The sequence below is a fragment of the Cololabis saira genome, chromosome 9, assembly GCF_033807715.1.
Source record: "Cololabis saira isolate AMF1-May2022 chromosome 9, fColSai1.1, whole genome shotgun sequence".
Classification (NCBI taxonomy): Eukaryota; Metazoa; Chordata; class Actinopteri; order Beloniformes; family Belonidae; genus Cololabis; species Cololabis saira.
The window spans coordinates 20,385,127-20,409,123 of record NC_084595.1 but is presented as its reverse complement, the minus strand read 5'-3'; the positions used below and the strand labels follow the sequence as shown (position 1 = coordinate 20,409,123).

Below are 23,997 nucleotides of genomic sequence, written 5' to 3'. Positions count from 1 at the left end.
TTCATCAGAGTGTCACCAGTATCTACCCTGGAGCATAATGCATAATCTATTCATGCTTCATGCATAATTAAGGGCATGTTTTGAGTGACAGCTCTGTGTAAGTTTATGATGACTTGTCAGCGTGTTGCACTTTTGGTGGGCTTGACTTCTGAGCTGCAAATAAATCCTGCTTATTTTTAAGAGAATTTAGCTTGTACTGCTGTTAAATGTACTGACAGAGCGCTTCAGTGAGGTCTGGGGGGGGGGGGGGGTCCGAGGATGAAGTTTAGCTTAGCAGCAGGCAGCAGCTACACGAAGCAGCTATCTGGGCTAACTGGTGAACGGCTCCTAGCTTCTTGGCCGCTAGCCCCGGCAGCAGCTGGAACAGCTGGATCCTCCAACAAACCCAGACCTCCACCAGGAACCAAGCTCAGTTTTTGTACCAGGCTTTAAATATGTTTTTTCTGCTGTAAAGTTGGACATTTTAACCTGGAGGTCTTTGGACATGAGGGGTGTTTCCATTGGGGGGGGTTCCAGGTAGATTGGTTTTGGGCCGGATCGTTGACGCGTGTCCCCATTACCAGGAACAGCCTCAGGAACCGTTACGGGGTGAAAACGTGCCTGTACCAGGACAGGTACTAGGGTAAGCCAACGGGAACCTCCTGGCGGGGGGCTCTGCATGTCACCACAACTCATTTGGACTCACTGGACCAGAAACGTTTTGCTCCGAGTACATTTGATGAAGTTGGTGTATTACATTGATGTAGAGGTCTTGCAGGGGGGGGGGTTCTTTTAATCGCTGCCACCGCGGTGTATGCTGGAGACGCACACAAAAAAAGTTCTTCCTTCTCTTCCTTCTTTTATTGCATTCTTCCTTTTCATTTGTTCTGCTGGCCATTTGTGGACAGCAACAAATGCGCGTCACCGCCACCTGGTGGTCGTCCGTGTTATTGGATCAGTCAGAGGTTGTAGTGTGGCACGATAGTGTCCTGGAGACAAGCCGGCTGACAGGGCTGAGGAGAGGTCGGGTTCCTGTCCTGGGTTACCCTCAAACCCCGCTATTGGAAACACGCAAGACTGGATCCAGAACCCTGCGGCCGGTAGGGGACCTGCAGGTCCGGGTCTAGACCCTATCGTGGAGTTTTGGGTTCGCTCCACCTGTCAGCAGTTCTGAGTCGAACAGATGCCAGGTGACAGGTATTCACCCTGCTGGTGCACTGACATATTGTGGTTTGAGTGTCACCAAGTAAAATGAAGCACAAATTCACGAGTTTGGCCTCAAACACCAGACATGATGGGGGAATAAGGCGAGAGACAGGTGGCCAACGATAATCCAGCTCTTGTGTGACGTGACGACATTATAATGTCATTAGAAACCCCCGGCAGGTGCGCCTTGATGTGACGCCAAATCCATGTCACGGTGATGAAGGTGGCAACCAGCAGCGCTCTCGTCAGGGAGGATCATGTCTTTCCTCCTCTGCCGGATCAGTAAAAGGTCAGCTGGATGCCAAACTACTCACACGGTGCAGCACACGTCTGGATCTAGATATTCAGTTCAATTACTTGCAGAGTTAAACTTGTGGAAGGACTTTAACTGGGACGGGAGGGCAGGGAGTTGGAGAGTTTCGAGGTTTAGTGAGTGAGACGAGGAGCAGTGAACACGTAGAGAGACATGGGAACACTGCGACAACAATCGGCCGCTGCCTTCCACCAACAAACATGTCCAGCAGTCCAAAGATGACTCAGACCCAGGGCCGGTCCTAAGGTTTCGGTGGCCCACATTGCCACATCTGACACATCCTCATCAGCAAATCTCTTACTTTAAAAACAATCAGTGAATGAATTAACTTTTATAAAATCAGACTCGATCATCAGACTTGATTCAACCAGTGGCGTAGGCAGAAATATTTTTTTGGGTGGGCCAGGACAAAAATGGGTAGGCCATATTGTCCCAGAAAAAGCGGACTTATATAAACTTTTAAACAGAAAACATGACAAACAGACAGATTAAAGGTGTTTTATCAATTGCAGATAAATCGAGGGGTACCGCAGGACAGGTTGACCGGGAGAGAGCTCTGGTGCCGACGAGCGAGCAGCAAGGCTAAGTGTGTAGAAGTGGGCTGGGTGGACTCAGTCCGAGGCACTGGCAGTGGCGTGGCTTCTTCAAGTTTTGTTTTTTTAAAATAACTAATCAATGAACTCTGTTTAGCCATTGTTGTGGAGATATAGTCGACTGTAACGCTGGCTAGCTTGCTGGCTAAAGGCAGCTCAATCTGTGGGAAACAGAGCAATCAATTATGTCCCGAGGCTCCCTACAACTTGTTTCAAAAGTTCCGTTTTAATCAGAAGAAAAAAAAATAGGGGTGAACACAAGTCAACAACAAATCACGTTTATATTTATACCTTTTTGTTTATGTGAAACATGCATTTTGATCAAAGTTGGCTGGGTGGGCCAGTGAGTAATGTGGGTGGGCCAGTGTCACCCAGGCCCATTACCGCCTGGATTCAACAGACTTCAATAAAAAATGAATGTGTTAAATAAACTGACCTGAACTCCAGCGGGGACCCGCCTGTAGCAGTGGTGGCCCAAACAACCCCGTAGAGCGTTAAAGGCAGGCAGGGGCCCTGCTCAGACCCCGCCGCCGCAGTGGGCGCAGAAGCCCTGCCGTTGGAGTCGGCGATCGTGGTCTCAGGCGCCGCTTAGTGGGTTTGAAGCACGCCAGCCCCCCAGGCCACCCCCCCCCCCCCTTGCTCTGCAGGAGACAGGCTGGAGCATCAGTTTAGCCGTAGGTACCTTTGGTTGTGGAAGCAGGTTTTGTTCTGTCCTCGGGTCTCACCGGGGAGCGAGATGATGACATTTACCCATTTTCATGTATCGCGCTGTAGGTAGCTCATGTGGCGACCTGTATCTCACCACGTCTTGTGCCGAGGACGAAAAAAACTCAGTTCAGTCTCACCTTTGATGTCCTCCATGAGCCACATCCCCTGCATGTAGTCCGCTGTGTCTTGTTGATTGTTTGAAGCCTGGTGCGACATGGCTTTGCTTGACATAAAGCGGTAGAACCAATAAAAGTCTTTTACCTTTATTTTGACACCAGATTTATTCAAACAGACCGTGGAGCTGCCAGGATATATTCAAAGGTGGACCTCGTCAAGACGGGGTGAGGTTGAGGAACTTGGCTATAAATGAGCACAGGTTCAGCATTTCTCTGGGTGCAGCAGATTTAGACATGGACGTCGTGCAGCCTCGTTAGCGTATTCAGATTCCTGTATTCATCTCTCCGGTGATCTGTTCGGTATGGCCCGCATGGCCTGTTGTGATGCAGACGTCACCCGGCCTCCTCGCCTGAGACACCTCTTTCAACACATCGCTTGGAGCTGATGAAACGAGCTCCCAGCATGCAGGTTACTCTGCAGAAAAGCCCGGCTCCCTGCTGCTGCCACAAATAAAAGATGTGGCTGGCTTCTTATTGCAGGAAATGTGGGGGCCGCAGGTATCCATCACAAAGCAATCTGGTGCCAATGTGCCACTAATGACATCGGCATGTCTGATGACAAGCGGGATCATTTCAGACGGGTGGAAAGTTTCAGGGAGAAAAAACCCATCTCAGCATCTACTGATGTCAGACAAGCAGAAACTCACAATCACAGTTTCCTCAATATATCACTGAATATTACATCGGCAGATCTGCCTTTTCTAGCGGTGACATTGTTGGGTCAGGCCGCTTTGGTTTCATCTGTCTGTATATACATGAAAACTAAATGATTCATTAGATTTTCAAGGTCGCTGCAGCGTTTCATACGTTTGCGTTCAAAGCTTAAAGCGCCGATACCAGAGGACGTCTTTCGTCTACATAAGAGATCAATGTTTCCACCGTTCTGCGATTCATTTGACTGAATTTTGGTCGATGTTTGGTTTAGGGAGGGGGCGGAGCCTGATGACAGGATACGAGCAGGTTCTGAATCAGGTTGTGATCCTGCACAGTCGCTGACCGGTTGTTGTCTTACAGGCTGGGATGATCCGCACCGACTCTGATGAGTACTTCATCGAACCGCTGGAGAAAGGCACCCAGGAGCTGGAGGACCAGGGCCGGGTCCACGTGGTTTACCGCAGGTCGGCTCTAGTGCTGCCGTCCTCCGACGACATCTCTGTGGACTATCAGCGAGAAGGTAGGACGCTCGAGCGGGAGGTTTGGTTGTGGTCCGGCACCTCTGATTGATGAAGGGGCTGTATGTTGAATGTGATAATGGAGGGTGTTGTGAGTAAATCTGATTATCAGACTACAGTTACGATCCCTTTTCATGCTCGTGTGCACCAAACTGACAGGAACAACCAGCAGCAATGAAAAGGCCCAACTGCTGTGCAGTGGTGGACAGTAACGGAGTAAATTTACTTGAGTACTGTACTTAAGTACATATCCAGAGGATTTTTACTTTACTTGAGTATTAGATTTCTTTGGTACTTATTACTCTTACTTGAATACATACAAATCCTATTGGACACAAGCTGTTTTTGTCAAAGGAGGAGACCTATCACAGTGCACGCTCTCCACTGGGATGTACGTAAAGCGGAAATACGTCAAGCCTCCTCAAAACGATACCACCAAAGTAGCCTGCGTTTGTCAAGACAGAGCTGCAACAATGGCTACGCCTGCGTCAGGAGAAGAAAGACAATCCGCTGAGTCGTCTGAGTCTGATAATGAGCCGGACTCGGAGCAGGGACTTTCACAAAATCCTTGGCCGTATCTTAACTCAATGTTTGAGTTCGACCGAGTAAAAAACGAGGGCACAGACAAACCACAGACATTTATTTTCAAATGTTTGAGTTGTGTCTGCCGAAGCAGAACTACCTCTCTGCTTTCAACAACTCAACAGCTGGTTTCAAAGAGTTAATTCTCAGAAACAAGAGTTAAAAGATCCTTAAATTAATTTAGAAAAAATATAGTAATTTACTGATGTGGAAAATAAGTAATTTACTGTTACTCTTACTCTTACTTTTACTTAAAGTAAATTTAAAAGCATTTACTTTTGGATACTTAAGTACCTTTAAAAGCAAGTACTTTTTTACTCTTACTCGAGTAATATTTTGACTGAGCTACTTTTACTTGTAACGGAGTAAATTTTGACCAGTAGTATTTGTACTCTTACTCAAGTACTGGGGTCGAGTACTCTGTCCACCTCTGCTGCTGTGTTTCCTCATGTCACCATGAAAGTACCAGCCATATCCCTTTAAACTTCTCTGTAAGTGAAATGGGTCTAGTTCCACTCCCATTCAGTCCTTTCTACCGGTACAGAACGTACCGACCAGACTGGGTTAGGTGAGTATTGCTAAGGCAGCATCTTGGTGAAGCCTTCATTGGAGATGATCAGACCGGGGTAACCATTAGTTTGAATCCTTGTAGGGTGAAATATTTTTGTAATTTCTTTTTTATAAAGTCGCTCGAGCTGTCGACCTTTGGCCTTCATGGACCGGAGGTCAGGGGTGCACAAGGGAGCAGTCAAGGCAGGTGTGTTACGGGGCAAGAGAACCATTACTGTAGTGTGATACGAGCTCAGGGAGGAGGATGGAGAGGCCGGTGTCGGAGGAGAGGGTATCAATACTAATGTCCTTAATGAGAGGAGACATGCAGGCTTGATTTTGGAGAGGGGAGGGGGCGGCGTCGAAATAGAGGAGGAAGGTGACATGGAGTTCATCAGATGTGCAATTATGGGGGGGGGGGCCGGAGATTTAAATCCAGAATATGTCCTTTTGCGTGTGTTAATGAAATCCCAAGCTGTCCAGGCATGATGGTGAAAGGTGAGTTAAGGTGGGCTGTATTGAAGTCCCCCACCAGCACCACGATGGGAGAGAGAGTGGGAGAGTCTGGTAAAAAAAATGACGTTTACTTGCGAGGGAGTGAATGTTAAGTAGACCTGAGGTGTCGGCGGTGGAGTCGTGGTGTTGACTGTGAAGTGGCTCGGCTGGGTAACGTGTTGTGATCAACAGTCCTGCTGGTGTTTCTACCAGGGCGGCGCTTTACACCTGCCATGCAACTGTTTTACACCTGTTACACACCTGCCAAATACACCTGTTAACACCTGCTGTACACTTGTTTTACACCTGTAATTCAACTGGTACACAACAGTTATGGACACGTTTTACAGCTGTTGTACAGATGTTGTACAGCTGCTATTCACCTGTGGAACAGCTGTTCAAGAGGACAGTGGATAACAGAACAGCAGCAGTTGGATAAAATCACACGATTGTTCGTTTTTGTATCCAACATAATTTTAGTCTAGCTTTGGGTGTCTAGACTTGGAAACATGTGTTTTTGATTAAATCAGTCCAGTGGATCAGATTTCTTCTATTATGTATTTAAGCTTCAAAAGTTTATAAGTTCGGCTTCTTGGATTCGCTGAGAAAAACATGTGATGGGGCGCCACAGAGCCGAGAGCCACTACGCACCGAATTAAAGAGACACAGATGCTTGCGGATGTTCCCTACGGTCGGTCTACCTGCTGTTTTTAATAGTAAAGTATTATTTCTACTACTTCTGCAGCGGAAGCACGTTTAGTGAAGAACCTTGTAGCAGACCTTGTTGTCATAGACGTGAAATAAGACTAAATATGTTTATTTCTGCTGTAAAGTTTTTATATGGTCGATGGAGATGAGCTCGCTGCTGGATCTGGACCCTGGTGGCCAGTAGAGGAACTGCAACGTCACAGTTGGAGCTTCATTCCTTCATGAATCCCTGCTGCTTATGCCGTATATTGATCTTGTTAAACACTGACGCTCGTTTCAGGGGTATTACCTGAGAGCGGTCTGGGCTCCTTAAACCTGACCTTCACTGATCATGACAGCTCAGCGGTCAAGGTGTCACGTTGTCGCCGTGGCCGCCGTCGTGCTGCCTCCCTCATCTCTGTGGTTCTCCCACTGAGACGATGAGTCCGCTGAATCTCCGTTTGTGAACACGTCGTTGCTTTTGTCAGTTAAAACGAGTTGAAACTGGAAATCTGATGAAAGTTTTACATATGATGACTTCATTTCCATCTTTAAAGGAATCTACAACATTTAACGAGTGGGAGTGGCCTGGTTTAGGACGTGATGCCCCCCCCCGCAGGTCTGTGAACGGGGTTTTGAAGCCCGTTTGTCTGAGCTGATGATGGATTTCATGCAGACTTGACAGCCTGGCCAGGCGTTTCTCTTTCCTCCTTTTTTGTTGTGAACGGGGGTTAGATAAGATAAACTGAGCCTTCACAGATGATGTTCTTCCCCTCAGCACACTTGAGTAAATCAGGCAGATTTATTTCACAGCATGATTTGCTGCTACTAACTTTCAGAATATTTATGAGCATTGATTTACCAGTTCATAATCTGAGCCCGTGCACCCCCCCCGTTAGCGTTGAGCCTGCTAAACGCTGCCCCGTCGGCATCCGGCTGCCAAACAGCCGAGCTGCTGGATCCTCAGTCCTGATTTAGATGAGTACGAACCACGTCTTGATGGCTGCGCCGCCGTGGGACGCTTGTACCAACGTCTGAACGGCGCTTCTGACGGACTCGCTAAGTGTTGCATTTCCTCTGATGCTCACAGACATTCTGCAGGATGTATTTGTAGGGTTCCTGACCGTCCCTTGTAAAACAGAATCGTCCTGTATTTATAAACTAAAGTACGCATTCCGTATTGAGCTGAAAAGGGACGCACTTTGTCCCGTATTACTGTGAGTCAAAAAATAGTCTTACTAGTTTTACTACAATTGTAGCCTACAGTCATGGCCTTTGAGGCACAAATATGTTTACTGAGTTTTCTGTTTGCACTTTTGTTATTGCACTAAAAATGTGCACTATTACAGAATGGATGTTCTGCTTTCTTTCTATTGTTTTATATTCATTTATACAATTTTAAGTTAAGCAGGACAGGTTTCTGTTTAAGAAAGATACTTATTCTATTCTGTTCATTTTGTTATTTTGTATTAAAGTGAATAGCTGGATAATAACTTGTTTTCCATGTGTTCATGGCATTCAAAAATATGCATCTAATTCAATTCAGGTTCGAGTCAAATAGTTAAAAAATAATTTCACTCACAAAAAAAGGAGCTAAAAAATTTACCACGCCAGGAAAGGTGAAGGCAATCGGGTTGGCCGGCCCTGCCGATGAGGTGTCCCTTATTTATTTTACAGGGAGTTGGCGACCCTATGTAGGCCTATTTGTGTCCTGATTTTGCATGTTCTCCCCGTGCTTGCGTGGGTTTCCTCGGGTACTCCGGTTTCCTCCCACAGTCCAAAAACATGCATGCTAGGTTAATTGATCATTCTAAATTGCCCGTAGTTGTGAGTGTGCCTGGTTGTTTGTGGGGACTGCGGGTGGAAACTAGCAATTCTGCTGAAACCTGGTGTATTTACACTGCTTAATGTAGTGTTCATGAATATGCATTGTCCCGTCTAAATAAAAATTAAAAAAACAAATAAATAAATAGTAAATACTTAATTCATAATTCTTTATTTTTAAAAAGGGACAGTGTACATTGATCAACGTTTCCTTGCAGAAAGTAAATGTACCTGAGTTAGCCGAAAGGCTAATTTTCATCGGCAGTCCCTTCACCAGATGTTAATAGACTTTTTTGAATAATAAAATAAAAAATGCACAATAGACATAAACACAAGTACAGCATGCATGACATATCACAACAAAGACAGATACAGTGCAAAAAATAGACTAGAATAAAAAAAATGAATAAAAGTACAGTACAATCATCTTAAATAGCTCGTATTAAAGAGAGCCACCAGCCCTACCACTAGTAGTAGTACTACTAGTGCTCACATCTTTGAGCACTAGTATCTTTGAGTCAACAAGCCAGTCCTTTGCATGAACTTTAAAAGAGTGATATGATGGAGATTCTCTGACTGATTGTGGTACTGTATTCCATTGGTGTGATGCTCTGAATGAGAACACAGCCTGGCTGAAAGTGGTTTTCCTGAATGGAATTGAGCAATCTTTTTTAGTCGCACTTCTGGTGGCTCTGATAGCAGAGGATTTGAATTTTATGAAAGTGGATAGTGGAGGAGGAGCTGAACCATGCATGATCTTATATAGATATAGACAGATATTTTTGTATATTATGAGTATTTCCCAACTCAGCAGTTTATACTTGTAGCAGGGCGAGTGCTACGGGGCCCGACCGACAGGATAGAGAGGACACAGAGTTTTGTGCAGAACCCTTTATTCGTCAAACACCGCCACACATGCACAAGCACAGCTCCAGCAGCTCCTCCAACATCAGCAGACCAGCAGCTCCTCCGACCCCCTTGCTGCTGTCCAGCTCCGCCTTATAAGGCAGGCAGGGTGGAGAGCGGCAGCCACTCAGGCGGATGGGACACAGGTGCGTGTGTCCCATCAACCTCTCCACCCTCGCTGCAGGTAGTCCTCATGTCCCTCGCTGCAGGTAGTCCTCATGTCCCTCGCTGCAGGTGTTCCTCATGTCCCTCGCTGCAGGTAGTCCTCATGTCCCTCGCTGCAGGTAGTCCTCATGTCCCTCGCTGCAGGTAGTCCTCATGTCCCTCACTGCAGGTGTTCCTCATGTCCCTCACTGCAGGTGGTCCTCATGTCCCTCGCTGCAGGTGTTCCTCATGTCCCTCACTGCAGGTGTTCCTCATGTCCCTCGCTGCAGGTGTTCCTCATGTCCCTCGCTGCAGGTAGTCCTCATGTCCCTCACTGCAGGTGTTCCTCATGTCCCTCGCTGCAGGTAGTCCTCATGTCCCTCACTGCAGGTGTTCCTCATGTCCCTCACTGCAGGTGTTCCTCATGTCCCTCGCTGCAGGTGTTCCTCATGTCCCTCACTGCAGGTGTTCCTCATGTCCCTCGCTGCAGGTGTTCCTCATGTCCCTCGCTGCAGGTGTTCCTCATGTCCCTCACTGCAGGTGTTCCTCATGTCCCTCACTGCAGGTGGTCCTCATGTCCCTCACTGCAGGAGTTCCTCATGTCCCTCGCTGCAGGTGTTCCTCATGTCCCTCACTGCAGGTGTTCCTCATGTCCCTCACTGCAGGTGGTCCTCATGTCCCTCACTGCAGGAGTTCCTCATGTCCCTGACTGCAGGTGGTCCTCATGTCCCTCACTGCAGGTGGTCCTCATGTCCCTCACTGCAGGTGTTCCTCATGTCCCTCACTGCAGGTGTTCCTCATGTCCCTCGCTGCAGGTGTTCCTCATGTCCCTCGCTGCAGGTGTTCCTCATGTCCCTCGCTGGTAGAAGCTCCATTATAGACGGGACACGCGTCTCTGTGTTGAAACGGGACAAAGAATGAAACGAGCTTTAAACTAATAAAATATTTTCATATTTAATTTCTTCATCGGTTCAGCTGTAATTGATCGTCCTCAGTCACTTTATGTAACGTTCATCCGCTGATACAATTTATTTGCATGATTTATTTATTTAAATGATCACGGGAAACCAGAAACATTAAGTATTAATCTCTCCTATTAATATTTCACTCGCTTTGACATTCAGAATTTGAAGCGCGTCTCTGAATGTTAATGACGCTCTCTCTCTGCGGGTGCAGACTCTGGATCTGATCAGGAGGAAGGGAGCCGGGCATCAGAAGGACGTCCTCCCTCCTCCGTCCTCCGTTGTTTTACATGAGCAGTCTGCAGTTCTGGCGGTCCTGGCGCCGCTGTTTACGCCACTGGAAGGTCTGCTCGGCGTCTCGGCACAGCGGGCTGCCTCCGTCTGTCCTCGGGCCGCGGTGGAGGAGCGGTGGAACCAGCGTTTGATGTAAACGGTGGCAGGTGTGAAACTGCATCCTGGGGCTGTTTGTGACTCCAGTAAAAGCTCTGTTCCTCCGAGCCGCTCAGCAGAACCCTGTAGAACCCCCTGCGCCGGTTTCAGCAGCTTTGCTGGGGAAACGTTGGCTGAATGTCGACCGCAACCTCCCCGAAGGTCTGGCCGGTGTGGAGAAAGAAAGGGTTTTTAAAACATACAACTTTTATTAAAATCAACGTACCGAATGCGAAATTTCCAAAGATCAACCCTGTTCTTCGGAGTGACGTTATCTGATCTGCGTACACGTGCGTGTTTAGCCCCAAACGTGCACGCTCTCCTCGTGCTTGTGCGGGTTTATTGGACCGCAGTCCGATAAACATGCCTGTTAGGGTTTCTGTAAATCGCCTGTAGGTGTGTGACCTGCCCGGGAGACCTGTCCAGCTGACCTGTCCAGTAGGGATGGGCGGTATGGACTAAAAAATGTACCACGTTAATTTCTGGCATTTATCCCGATAACGATAAAAATGACGATAAAAAAAAAACTATTCAACTCCATTTTTTTATCTATCTTGCTCTCAGATCCGCCATGTTTGTTACACAAAAACGTCATCAACGGGAATTTATACTTCTTTCTTTCTTTCTTTCTTTCTTTCTTTCTTTCTTTCTTTCTTTCTTTCTTTCTTTCTTTCTTTCTTTCTTTCTTTCTTTCTTTCTTTCAGGCTCATTTCCTTCCTTCCTTCCTTCCTTCCTTCCTTCCTTCCTTCCTTCCTTCCTTCCTTCCTTCCTTCCTTCCTTCCTTCCTTCCTTCCTTCCTTCCTTCCTTCCTTCCTTCCTTCCTTCCTCCCTTCTTTCTTTTTTCCCTTCCTTCCTTCTTTCCTCCTGCTCTTCCCTTCCTTCCTTCCTTCCTTCCTTCCTTCCTTCCTTCCTTCCTTCCTTCCTTCCTTCCTTCCTTCCTTCCTTCCTTCCTTCCTTCCTTCCTTCCTTTTTCCCTTCCTTCCTTCTTTTCTCCTGCTCTCTCCTTCCTTCCTTCCTTCCTTCCTTCCTTCCTTCCTTCCTTCCTTCCTTCCTTCCTTCCTTCCTTCCTTCCTTCCTTCCTTCCTTCCTTCCTTCCTTCCTTCCTTCCTTCCTTCCTTCCTTCCTTCCTTCCTCAATCAGACTTTCCAAATCAGGCTTTACACAAAAACATAATCAACGTTTTTTTTTTACCGCGAGATGAGAAATTCTTACCGTGGGGAATTTTTTTGACGGTATATCGTAAACGGTAAAATATCGCTCATTCCTACTGTCCAGGTGCTGATTGAACGAATAGCATTCTGTACATTCGTTCACGTCCTGAGTGGATTTGATGTGATGCAGTGGACGGATAAGTGGTCTCTCAGAGATCATCATCCATGCTGGTCTCTCAGAGATCATCATCCATGCTGGTCTCTCAGAGATCATCATCCATGCTGGTCTCTCAGAGATCATCATCCATGCTGGTCTCTCAGAGATCATCATCCATGCTGGTCTCTCAGAGATCATCATCCATGCTGGTCTCTCAGAGATCATCATCCATGCTGCTCTCTCAGAGATCATCATCCATGCTGGTCTCTCAGAGATCATCATCCATGCTGGTCTCTCAGAGATCATCATCCATGCTGGTCTCTCAGAGATCATCATCCATGCTGGTCTCTCAGAGATCATCATCCATGCTGGTCTCTCAGCAGCCCTCCACCTGTGAGGGTCCAACACCTCCGTCACATTCGCCGGGCTCCCGACGCATCCGTCTACAAATCTCAGTGTAATCATCAACCTTGAAGCGTAATTTTAACCTCGGGGAGCTTTGACATGCAGCCTTTGTGCAAGCATGACCTTTAGTATTGATCGTGTGGCAGGCAAAGCACCTGTGTACACATCTGTTGCCTTGGAAAAGGGTGGCGGCGTGCGGGTGCTGATGTTTTTCCAGGGAACGTCAGCCGCTGATATCGAATTGTTTACTCCAGGAGTCGAGGCCTCAGCTCCTCTGCTACAAGGATAAGTGAGTGAGACTTTGAAAAGTTTGTGTTTCCTTCAAACCGAAAGTGGGCTGAGCGTGCAGCGGAGGTATACCTGTCAAGTCTCCCGTTTTGGCAGGAAACTACTGTATCTTACCCTCATCATCCCGTATTAGTATTTTCCCGTAAATTTCACGTTTTATCATATAATTATTTTTAAACGGCAAATTGAGTTGTCACTAGCCTCGCGAGGAATGCTGCTTGCTGTAGCCTGGATGGCAGTTCTCGTGAGGTTAGTGGCGACAACGGGAACAAACAGATAGATGGATGAAACCAGAGAGAAGACATTTCTGCCAGAAAAGACTTTGTGTAAATATCTCTAAAAATGGGAAACCGAATTTAATTTCCTAAAGAGGGGCAGGACGGGGTTGATTTTAGTTTCTCTCACAGCACCAGAGCCACATAAGTGAAAATGACAAATAAAAAGAAAATGTGAATGTTTCACTTGAAGACAATCAATGTGTATATAAATATTTTTTCATTGAGGCTCTATGACAGGAATTACATACATAAGAATGTCCACAGCATTTCAGTGTCAACAAAGGAGCAACTATCAGATTCTGAGCTCATAATTGTAGTCTATAAGTGGTTTACAGGTATTTTACATTTCTCGTAAATCTGTCTTATAATGTAAGATACTGGACCTCGGTTGGGCTGGAGGGAAAGGGGTAATTTTCCTTATTTTTAAATCCAAAACTTGACAGGTATGAGCAGAGGTGCTGCTCGCTTCAGCACCTCTCACTTCCTGCCAAGAGGTGTGAGAGCGTGCACGTCGCCGATGCACAAGCAGCGGCAAACCTCTTTGAAAGAGACGGAAAGACATGAGCTTCACCTCACTGTCCAGATGTGTGAAGGTAAAACAGAGATGGATGGAGGGAAAGCAATCGGCTGAAGCTCTTTGATGACTGTTTCTTATCCTGAAAAGTCCAAGAAATAGAAAAAGCCCAGACTTTGTTCTCCAGGTTTTCTTTCTTCTTTACTTGGTGATTAAATTCTTATGTTACTCTGGTGTTGAATTAACGACGCAAGGCTGCGTCCTTGTAGGTACGTGTTATGCTCTGAGCCGACGTGGCCTCGGCCGTGCATCTGCATCAGCGTCCCAGGAGGTCTCCGTTATTGCCTTTTCGGTCGTGTTACATCACCATTTAAGAGCACAGCATTCAGATTCCAGGTCTCTGAGACCCCCCACCCCACCCACAAACCAGGAACCATCAGGAGTCCTGGGGGGGGTCGTCTGGGTTATTTTTATAGCAGCAGGTGCAACGCTCCGTCATTATTCATGAATCAATCAATATTTTCACAGGCGTTATGATGTCTGCGTGAGATGAGTTGATCCTTGCAGCGGTTCCAGGTCAGGCTCTTTGATGAGTCCCCTGAAAAACCGTCTCCAGAAGCTCTTGAATACTTGAATACAGGTACCTGTCCTCCGCGCCCGAATGAACGTCTCAAACCCTGTGAGCATTGGTGAAGTTGGAGTGAGCTGCTGGGCGATGAAGACGAGGGTGTAGATGCTCTGTCACGTCTCCAGACCTTCATCAGCAGCGCAGCTCTCAGCTTCCAGCTTATTTTTTTAGCACCTTTAAGCTCTTCTGATGCAAGTAGTGTTGTTTTTGTCAGCCTGTTTCAATTTTAGTTTTAGTCTAGTGTTTGGGTCAAGCTATCATTTTAGTTTTATTAGTCTTAGTCACATTCTACTCCTTTTAGTTTAGTTTAAGTTTCAGTCGACTAAAAGTCTGAGCATTTTAGTCTTATTTTAGTCAGAATTGTCCATGAACATTAGAACATTAGTCTCGTTTTAGTCAAAGATTGTATTTAGCCAAACCCATATTACAATTCAAACAAGGTTGTCTTATTATTATATTATTGTTACCTTATAGACTCAAGAATACATTAATTCCAGATACAGAAGACGCTCTAATTTGAGTTTACAACATATTTATTTTTTCCTGTGTGGCGACTAAACGAGAGGAAACAACATAAAAAATGTATATTAAGGATCTTTGTTAGAACATTTCACGTCATTTTGGTCAATAAAAATGAAGACACATTTTAGCAGTTTGTATTTCGTAATCTAAATTTTAGTCTTGTATTTATTCGTCTATGATACTGCATTATATATTTAATTATCGTTATCGTCACATGACCAGTAGTTTCGTTGCGTCTCGTCTCGTTTTCCTCAGGTGATAAAGGTTCGTTGACGACGATATTTAGTCATAATCTTCGCTGAAGAAAGCAACTTTAGATGACCGGGCTCACTCATGATGAAACTGGGAAGGAACATTAGCAAAGTGTTGCGAGCAAACGTTGGCCACGCTGAAGCAGCATCGTCAAATATCAATAAATTCACCTCAACAGTGGGAAGAGTGCTGGGACCGAGCCCCCCCCAGGACCCTGTTAACCCTGCTGCTTATGGATCACGAGTCTGAGCAAATAACCCTTCGCCTTCGTTAATTCCTGCAGTTTTCACTGCCAGGCTTGTGAAAGCGGGAATCTGCCGACACTCCCGTAAGGAAAACAGCCGGCAGAGTTTTGTATTTCTCCACAAAATAAACTCCAGCGACACTAGAAGCCGAAGAAAGCAAACGTTGGAAGGTGAAAACAATCATCCAGAGCATCCTGTCTTTGCTGAGCTCCACCGGGTCAACACTTGGACTCAAAAGAACTGATTGGTCATTTTCCATGACATCAGCGACGGTACCGCCGGGCCGGAATAAGGCTGGGCAGCGGCTGGTGAGCGCTCCATCACGCCGCTCAGGAGGAACACAGACCTCTGTCAGCGAGCCGGATCTGTGGGACCCGACTGCACCGCAGCTCGTCGCTGGTTCCAGAGGACGTTTTTTCTTGCTGAATCGGACAAGGCCTCGGTTTTCCGCGGACCTGGGGCCTCATTTATCAAGCTTGCGTGCGCACAAAACAGGGCTTGAAAGATGCGCACGCCACCTTCTACGCAAAGGTTGGGATTTAAAAAAAAAAAAAAACGGGAAAATGTGCATATCTTTACACGCACGAACATTTTGAACATATGGGGAACTGGCGACGCAGACGGTGAGGTGGTTAAATGAAGCCAGATTCATGTCATACTTTTAATGTCATCACATATCAGACTTATAATAGCGCTGATCGTGTCCCTCTGTGTTTGAAGCACAGTGTCAGTCAGGACACGACCACTTCCAGCTGGGCCATGCGCTTGGGACGCTCTGGTGCTGCTGGTGCTGCAGCCGCGGTGCAGGACATGCCGTGCCGGGAACCTCGTCGTTTCCACCGCTTCCAACTGTAGAGTGACTGAGGACATAACAAATACGTGCCGGGCCACTCTCCTCTTGGCCTCCACCTTCAGATTGCACCACTTCTTTTTTATTTCTGCCACAGATCTGTCCGTGGTACTCACAGCATTTAACGCAGCAACGACGTTGTCGATGTTAGTGATGTCACTACTGTGACCACCAAATAATGTCGTTTTCCTGGCCTCCACCTCATCCAAAAACATCTCGATCTCGGTCTCCGTGAAATTTAGTGGCATTGTGGCTCGACACATGTCTCATTCATCCTGACGCACAGCAGAAACAGACTGCAGGCAAGCGCTGCGTATGCTCAGCAGGCTCATTTATATGCAAATACAGTCATCAAGTACTTTGCATTGACCATTCATGGTAAAAAGTGGGCATGTAGAGGGCGGGATATGAGGCGAATTCACGTGCGCAATCTTCGAGGTGGACTGTGATTTATAAAGAGAACATTGCGTGCAGATGTGCGTGCACACGGTTTTATAAATCAGGATTTTTTTGTACGCACGCCATTTTCGGCTTTTGAGCACACGTACACTTTTAGTATGAAACTCTTTGATAAATGAGGCCCCTGGTCCTCGGGGACCCGAGACCTGGAGAGCGGACGGCGGGACGGGGTGCCGTTGACTGTGGTCTGGCTCGAAGTGCGCCGCCGTGGCGTTGTCGGTGTGTGTTCTGGAGCTCAGCGTCGGCATTCGGGGGGTTTTTACCTGTGAAGTGTAAAGTTATGGAGAAGCAGCTCGTGGCGGGTCCTTTGTTCCCAGTCACGTTGAGATGAAAGCGGTCGACTTTAGATGCAGCAGAACCTGATGGTTGTGAAGAAACCTCTGAAGTTGTGAGGTGGGTGTTTTTATACCGCCTGGAATGGTGACTCACACAGAACGGCAGCGTGGCTGTGTCGAGGTCTGGTTTTTCTTAATTACATTTAAATCCGTTCGCGTCGGTGGTCGTTAATAATCTCCCGCTGGGGGTTTTTTTTTGCCTCCTGAGTGGAAGCGAAGCCTCTCGGGAACCTGTCTGGTGGGTTTTTTTCTCGCGCCGCTCAGATCACGTGACCATCCCTCGGGTGTTGGAGCAAGACGGTCTCTGCCAGTTATTCATTTCTCTCTTGTGAAGTTGCAGGTTCTCCTCCGGGTGGGGCGAAAAAGCTTCATGAAGCAAACATGAGCATGAATCAGGAGAAGGATTTAAGGACGACTATTGTTGTTTTTCTCTGTAAACCGTAATTTATAGTCTCGTGAGACGGCTCTGGGGTCAGCTGTGCAGGCTGTTGCTCGTAGGGCTGCTGCTGTTGGAGCAATAACGGAGTCGCATCTGAACTGAAGGGGTGAATATTTTATGGAAATGAAGTGGCTGCAGTGAGAATGATTAACATAACATCATATTAGCAAGTCGGGTGTGTACCGTTTCTGCATTTCTATAAGTGTTTTTTATGTTCTGCTGCAAACTCTGCTGTTCTCTGTTGTTTAAATTGTGTTTTTTAATATTTTGATTGTTGTACGCTGGCCTTGAGTGCCATGAAAGGCACCTAACAAATAAAATCTATTATTATTATTATTATTGTTATTATTATTATTATTATTATTATTATTATTATTATTACCAGAGAAGCTCGGTTCAAATCTCCAGAGGTCATGGTGAAGCCACAACAGGGTGTTGCCTGGCAACACGTGTGCTGATGATGTCGCAAGCAGCGTGGCGGGTAACGCAGGTGAACTCAACATCCGGGATGTATGGATGCTCCTTCACAGTGGCACAGTCGCCGCGGCACTCCAGGGGTCCGCTCCACAGACCCGGTTCTGTTGAAACCCTGACGGCCTTGAACCTGATCTCAGGGTTACCTAACCCCGACCAAGAGGGTTCGGCTGAGCCAGATTCAGAAAGCGAGGTGACTCAGAGTCGGTTACCGCGGTAACTGACCAGTTTCATCATTCATTTTCATTCATTCATTATCTTACCCGCTTTATCCCTTGCGGGGTCACGGGGGTCTGCTGGAGCCTATCCCAGCTCATTTTAGGTGAGAGGCAGGGGTTACACCCTGGACAGGTCACCAGTCCATCACAGGGCCACATATAGACACACAAACCATGCTCACAATCACACTCACGCTCACACCTACGGGCAATTTAGAATCATCAATTAACCTAATATGTATGTTTTTGGACTGTGGGAGGAAGCCGGAGTACCCGGAGAAAACCCACGCAAGCACGGGGAGAACATGCAAACTCCACACAGAAAGGCCCCTGTCGGGCCTGGGAGTCGAACCGGGAACCTTCTTGCTGTGAGGCAACAGTGCTAACTACTAAGCCATCGTGCTGCCCAGTTTCATCAATCGATCATAAAACGTTTTATGACAGTTCGCTTGCGTGATCTCGTACTTCTCACCAAACATGCCCCATTAACATGCTCTACACTAGAGAAGTGGCCCGATTCATGAATACCGCCCCCCCCCCAGCGATCTCTGTTCTGGCACCCTGGACCTCTAAGTTTTGAAAGAAAACTAAGCTTAAATCAAGTTTTTCATTTCAGAGGACAGGTTTAAATGTCTCTGGATTGCGTTGTCATCGCTGTGGCTGCATCCTCACCGCGCGTGGACTCTACCACGGGCGCGCTCGTACCTCCATGTCTGAGGTGCTAAATATTGCAGGGCCAGTGCGGTCTTTGTTCTTGTGATCTGCTCCTGCTGCCTGGTCTCTGGACTCCCGCTGAGCAGCCCTTCAGATCTGCCGCTTGTGACGAATCAGCTTCAGCACTGCTGGAAGCCGCCGGATCTCATCCTGCTGAATGAATTCAGAGAGAATTTGTGGAACTCTGCAGCCGGATAAATAGAAATACGAGACAGTACCTGCACGGACAGACTTAGAGACAAACTCTCATCATATAAACTTTTATTTATATAAACTTTTATTTATTATTATTATATTTTATTTCTTTGTTGTAATTAATCCGTTGGAAACCGTTTATTTCTCTTATGAATGGCTTGGGAGGAGCAGCAGAGCTGAGGACGTGGGCTGGATCCATGAAAACCAGACGCCTGATTAGCAGTACCAGGTCTGATTTGCCTGGAAGGTTCAAGGGAGGAAGTCTAGCTCTTGGCGGTGAGGATGACTGGAGGAAGGCCAGGTGGTCTGCCTCCAGCTCACTGGGCTCAGGTGGGTTACCTGGTCCCTCCAGCAGGCCTCCTCTGGGCGACAACCCGTCCATCCCAGGTTAATTAACTGGGGCCTCATTTATAAAGCCTGCTTGCGCACAAAACAGGGCTTGAAAGATGCGCAAGCCACCTTCTACGCAAAGGTTGGGATTTAAAAAGAAAAAACTAACCGAAAAATCTGCGTATCTCTACGCCAACCCTGACCCTCCCGTAGGAACTTACTTAAGATATGGGGAACTGGCGACGCAGGCGGTGAGGTGGTGAAATGAAGCCATATTCATGTCATATCTTAATAATGTCATCACATATCAGACTTATAATATAATAGCGCTGATCGTGTCCCTCTGTGTTTGAAGCACAGCGTCAGTCAGGACTCTGGTGCCGGTGCTGCAGCCGCAGTGCCAGGACACGCCGGGAACCAACTCTTCACCCACCGCTTCCAACCGTAGAGTGACTGAGGACAGAACAAATGTGCGGGGCCACTCTACGGAGCCTCTAAAGGGACACTGATTTAAAAAAAAATATATAATGAGTTTTACGCGCGCATGAAACCTTTACGCGAGGGCGTAAGCCTAAATTATGGTTCCGTGTTAAAACGACGCAGAGCCTACGCCGTACGGTATGCGGCGACGCGCACCTACGCCGTAGGATCTGCGTTGGTGACGCGGAACCATAAATCAGCCTAGAGCAGCTCTGAGGGGAGAGGGGAGGGGAGGAGGGGGAGCGGGGCTGCCGTCCCGTCCCGTCTTCGCATCGTCTTCGCACAGGGTGTCTTGATGATTTGCAATTACAGGCTGAGCCTACCGTTAGTTTTTAAACTGTAAAAAGTGGGGGGGACAAAAACATGATTTTGAAAAGTGGAAATTGCACTGTGGCACTCACGGCGTTAAGCGCAGCAACGGCGTGCTGCCACTCACTCGCTTTATTTTATACTATTTATATACTTTTTCTACTTTTACTGTGACCACCAAATAATGTTGTTTTCCTGTCCTCACCTCATCCACAACATCTCGATCTCAGTCTCCGTGAAATTTAGTGGCACTGTTGCTCGACACGTCTCATTCATACTGACGCGCAGAGAAACAGGCTGCAGAAAGCCACTGCGCATGCTCAGCAGGCTCATTCATATGCAAATACTACTTTGCATTGCCCATTTATGGTATGAAATGGGCGTGTAGAGGGCGGGATATGTGGCGAATTCACCTGCGCAACCTTCCAGGTGGACTGTGATTTATAAAGCGAACATTGCGTGCAAGTGTGTATGCACACGGTTTTATAAATCCGGATTTTTTTTTGCGCCCGCCATTTTTGGCTTTTGGGTTTAAGTGCACTTTTAGTATGAATCCTACGCACTCTTTTATAATTGAGGCCCTAACTGGACCGTAACCAGCCTGGCTGGGTAATCTGTCATTCATCTACATCATCTGGATCCTCCTGATGGATGGGTGTGTGTGAACCCGGGGAAGTAAAAGGTCCAAGCCAGCGTCTGCAGCCCAGCACAGCATTGAGATCTGACCTCCACGTATCTGGTCTGATGCTCGGTTGAAGAAGTCACTCTCTGCAGCGCTGGGGTATCGAAGGCAGCTGGACTTGCTTTTCATGGTTCTTGAAGGTGTTTCTGTCACGGTTTGGGGTTTTTGTGTTAAGGTTTTGATTTCTCCTTTGTTTTTTCTTGGATTCCCTCAGTTTGTAGTCTCGTTCCTGTCTTATTTTGAAAATTTGTTTCTTAAGTTACAGTTTGACTTCCCTCATTCCCTCCATTCCTGACTGTTTGGACCTTTGTCTCGTGAGTCCTTCCTGTCTACATATAGTCTTGTGTTTCCTCTCCTTCCTGCTGGTCCATCTGTTTGTCTCGCGGGCTCGCTGGGTTGAGGTGTTTGAGGTGTTTGTTTGTGGTTGAGGTGGTGGTCCTCCATCCAGAAGGTCGGCAGGTCAACAACCTCCCACATGTTGGCGTGCGCACGGGTGGGACCCTAAACCCAACAATCAGTTAAAACTGAATTCAGAGTTTGAGTTGAAAGTGAAGTTGTTTTTGTTGCAGCTGCAGAGTGGTAAACTTTCAAAAAGAAAGTAAAACAAAACAAGAAAAATACTGTAATTTCCTCCAACTGGCGGGCTGAATGGCCGCGGGCCGACTCCCACATGTCCACGCTTACATCACACAAGGATGTGCTGCCACAGCTCAGTGATGTACCTCACGTTGGAGGTATTTTAGTCCTAATATTCAGTCCGTGACCATATAAATAAACAGTAGTCAGAGCTAATGAGCTGCTGCCGTCTGCCTTGCTCAGGGGACCTGGCCGATGACTGGTGCTCCGAGGTAACTAACGGCAAATGAATCCTCGGTGGGAGCTAATGGCTTCTATTAATCCACACCGAGTCTGCTTGAAATCTTCAGCACGTGCTCCTGCCGCGAAAACCTCTCCACAATCAACCCCCCAAAAAAAAAACAAAACCCGATGCACGGTTGATAAGGAACTTATCAAAGAGTAGACCGCCGTCTGATTTGTATAATCAAGATATCCGCCATGTGTGTCGGTGTGAGACGAGTGCGTATCGACGAGGAAAGCAATTTACCATGGGTAATTTGAAGACATTGGAGATTATCAGGTGTGTAGAGGGGGGGGGGGGTGCCCCGCTAATATTTTGTAAACAGAAGTAATTTTAGTGATGTCAGAGGTGAGAGAAAACACTCGGTACCCCTCTTGTCGACTGAGGAGTGTGGATGCAACGAACCTGATGAGGAGCAAAGCCGACCCTGGACTCCCCCCCCCTCAGTGATCACCTGCTTTTTCTCTTTCCTTGTCTTAAATTTGCACGAGGAAGCAGCAGATCGTGGAGATGTTTTCCACGTTGCGTCACGTCTTCGTGAGCACGAGCCTCATCTTCCCACTTCAAACCCGGTGATAATTAGCAGCCGGGGACCTGGACGAAGGACAGAAAACACCTTGGTGGTGTTGAGCAACCCTCTGAGTCGCCTGTGTTCCCCTCCGACTCCGTGAATCATCCAGATGCAGATCCAACAGTCACATGGCAGCTGGAAGGCGCTCAGATGCAGAAACTCCTCCCCTCAACCCGTCCCGTCTGTGAGCAAGAGCCAGATATTTTAAATTCTTCCTGCTTGTTGAGATACTCCATCCAGGCCGTTGGAGTCGTTGCTCATCCAGGAGAAAACTAAAAAAATAAGGAGGAGAGGGAGGGTTGGGGCTGTTTGTCAGATTAACATTCTGGGGTGTTGCAACACTTTGCTTTCTCGGCCGATGACAAAAACAAGTTTGCATTGTGAAATACTCAGAGAGCTGCAATAAAACCGCCCTGATGTCTGGGGATTACACCACTCACATCAAAGGAGCTGCTGCCGGGATCAAGAGCTGTTTGGTCTGAGTTATTGTCGGAGGGTTTGTCAGTCATTTGTGAAGATTCTGAAGATGTATGTTTTCACCTGCACAGGTTTTCTGCACACGGGTCTGGAAGTTTTTGCATTTTGGTCTGGTTGAGCTCTGGATGTCTGGCGGTCTTCCTGCAGGGTTTAGTGGGGCTCTTTCCTGAGACATCCGTGAGGGTGCCCTGGTTCAGACCCAGCCTTGGGAATGCTGTGGCCTTCCCCCAGAAGGGTTAGGAACACCGCTATTGGACTTGCACACAACCAACTGATATCTGTCCTGATGAAGGTCCAACTGTCCAGCTTCCAGGTTAAATACAAGCAGGAAGTAGAAAAAAGCCACAGTTCCTTTACTGGCCACTAGGGGCCGGCTACTCATCTCAGGATCCATCAAAGTTGATGTCTGCTGACAACCGTTGTACAGCAGGCTGTTTTCTCTCGATGTCGGTCAGCCAACTTGAGTTACAGTTGTACAGCTCTACTCTCTCGGCTAGTCCTGGTTTCAGTTCTGCTAGTCCTGGTTTCGGCTTTGATAGCCCTGGTTTCAGCTCTATTAGTCGTGATTTCAGTTCTGTTAGTCCCAGTTACAGTTCTGCTAGTCCCAGTTTCAGTTCTGCTAGTCCCGGTTTCAGTTCTGCTAGTCCCACTTTCAGTTCTGCTAGTCCTGGTTTCAGTTCTGCTAGTTCTAGTTTCAGTTCTGTTAGTCCCAGTTTCAGCTCGGCTAGTCTCGGGATATCCACCGATGTGAAAGGGGCTTCTGGTAGTCCTGGTTTCAGATGTTGTAGTCCAGCAGAATGAATGTAATCAGCATTGTAGGTTATTATAAGTTAAGCTAAACTATAGTAGCCAACTGTGAATGATTGAAGGAGTTCCTGGCAGTTCCCAGGTCCGTTCATTCCCCCCGTTGTCAGGACAGTCTGAGCCCGGATGGTTTTATCTCGCCTTGATGGATTATCACACCATCAGATGCAAACGTCTTTAAAAAATAAATAAATAAATTAAAACAACTTCATTATCTCTCTAAAGATGCAGCGGTCCTTTATAGTTGTTATTTTGAGAGACTGGAATCCTGGGGTGGGTGCAGCTTTTCTAATTACCTCCAGATTAAGACGTAAACATCACAGAGGACTTCCTGTGTGGGTGAAAATGGGCCCCATTCACAAACTCACGCCGCCCCCAGACCTCTGGCAATCAGCTGCTAGTATTTTAGCCTTTTCACATTCACTACTGTATCAGTTGTTTTGCGGTGAGGAAGAGTGGAAACAGTTTGTCACTCGACCTTTCAGCGATGACTTTGGGCTGTTTGTTCCTGGACAGAAACAGAGGAAAACCCACCAAAATATATTCCTGAAAGGAAATACAGCCAGCATTTCTTCCAAACAGGCAGCTCGCGCCCCGCCATGAATGAAGCCTAAGTTTTGCGGCATGTTGTAACCG

The 23,997-nt window shown here is 47.1% G+C and overlaps 1 protein-coding gene across 1 annotated transcript in view; it reads left to right on the top strand.

Annotated features, from left to right (window-relative positions):
- adamts3 (ADAM metallopeptidase with thrombospondin type 1 motif, 3) overlaps positions 1–23,997 on the top strand; it is a 173,177-nt gene that overhangs the window by 27,438 nt on the left and 121,742 nt on the right. The window contains exon 4 of the mRNA XM_061730722.1: positions 3,990–4,149. Within this exon, the coding sequence (XP_061586706.1) occupies positions 3,990–4,149 (160 nt within the window). The remainder of the gene's footprint in view (positions 1–3,989; positions 4,150–23,997) is intronic.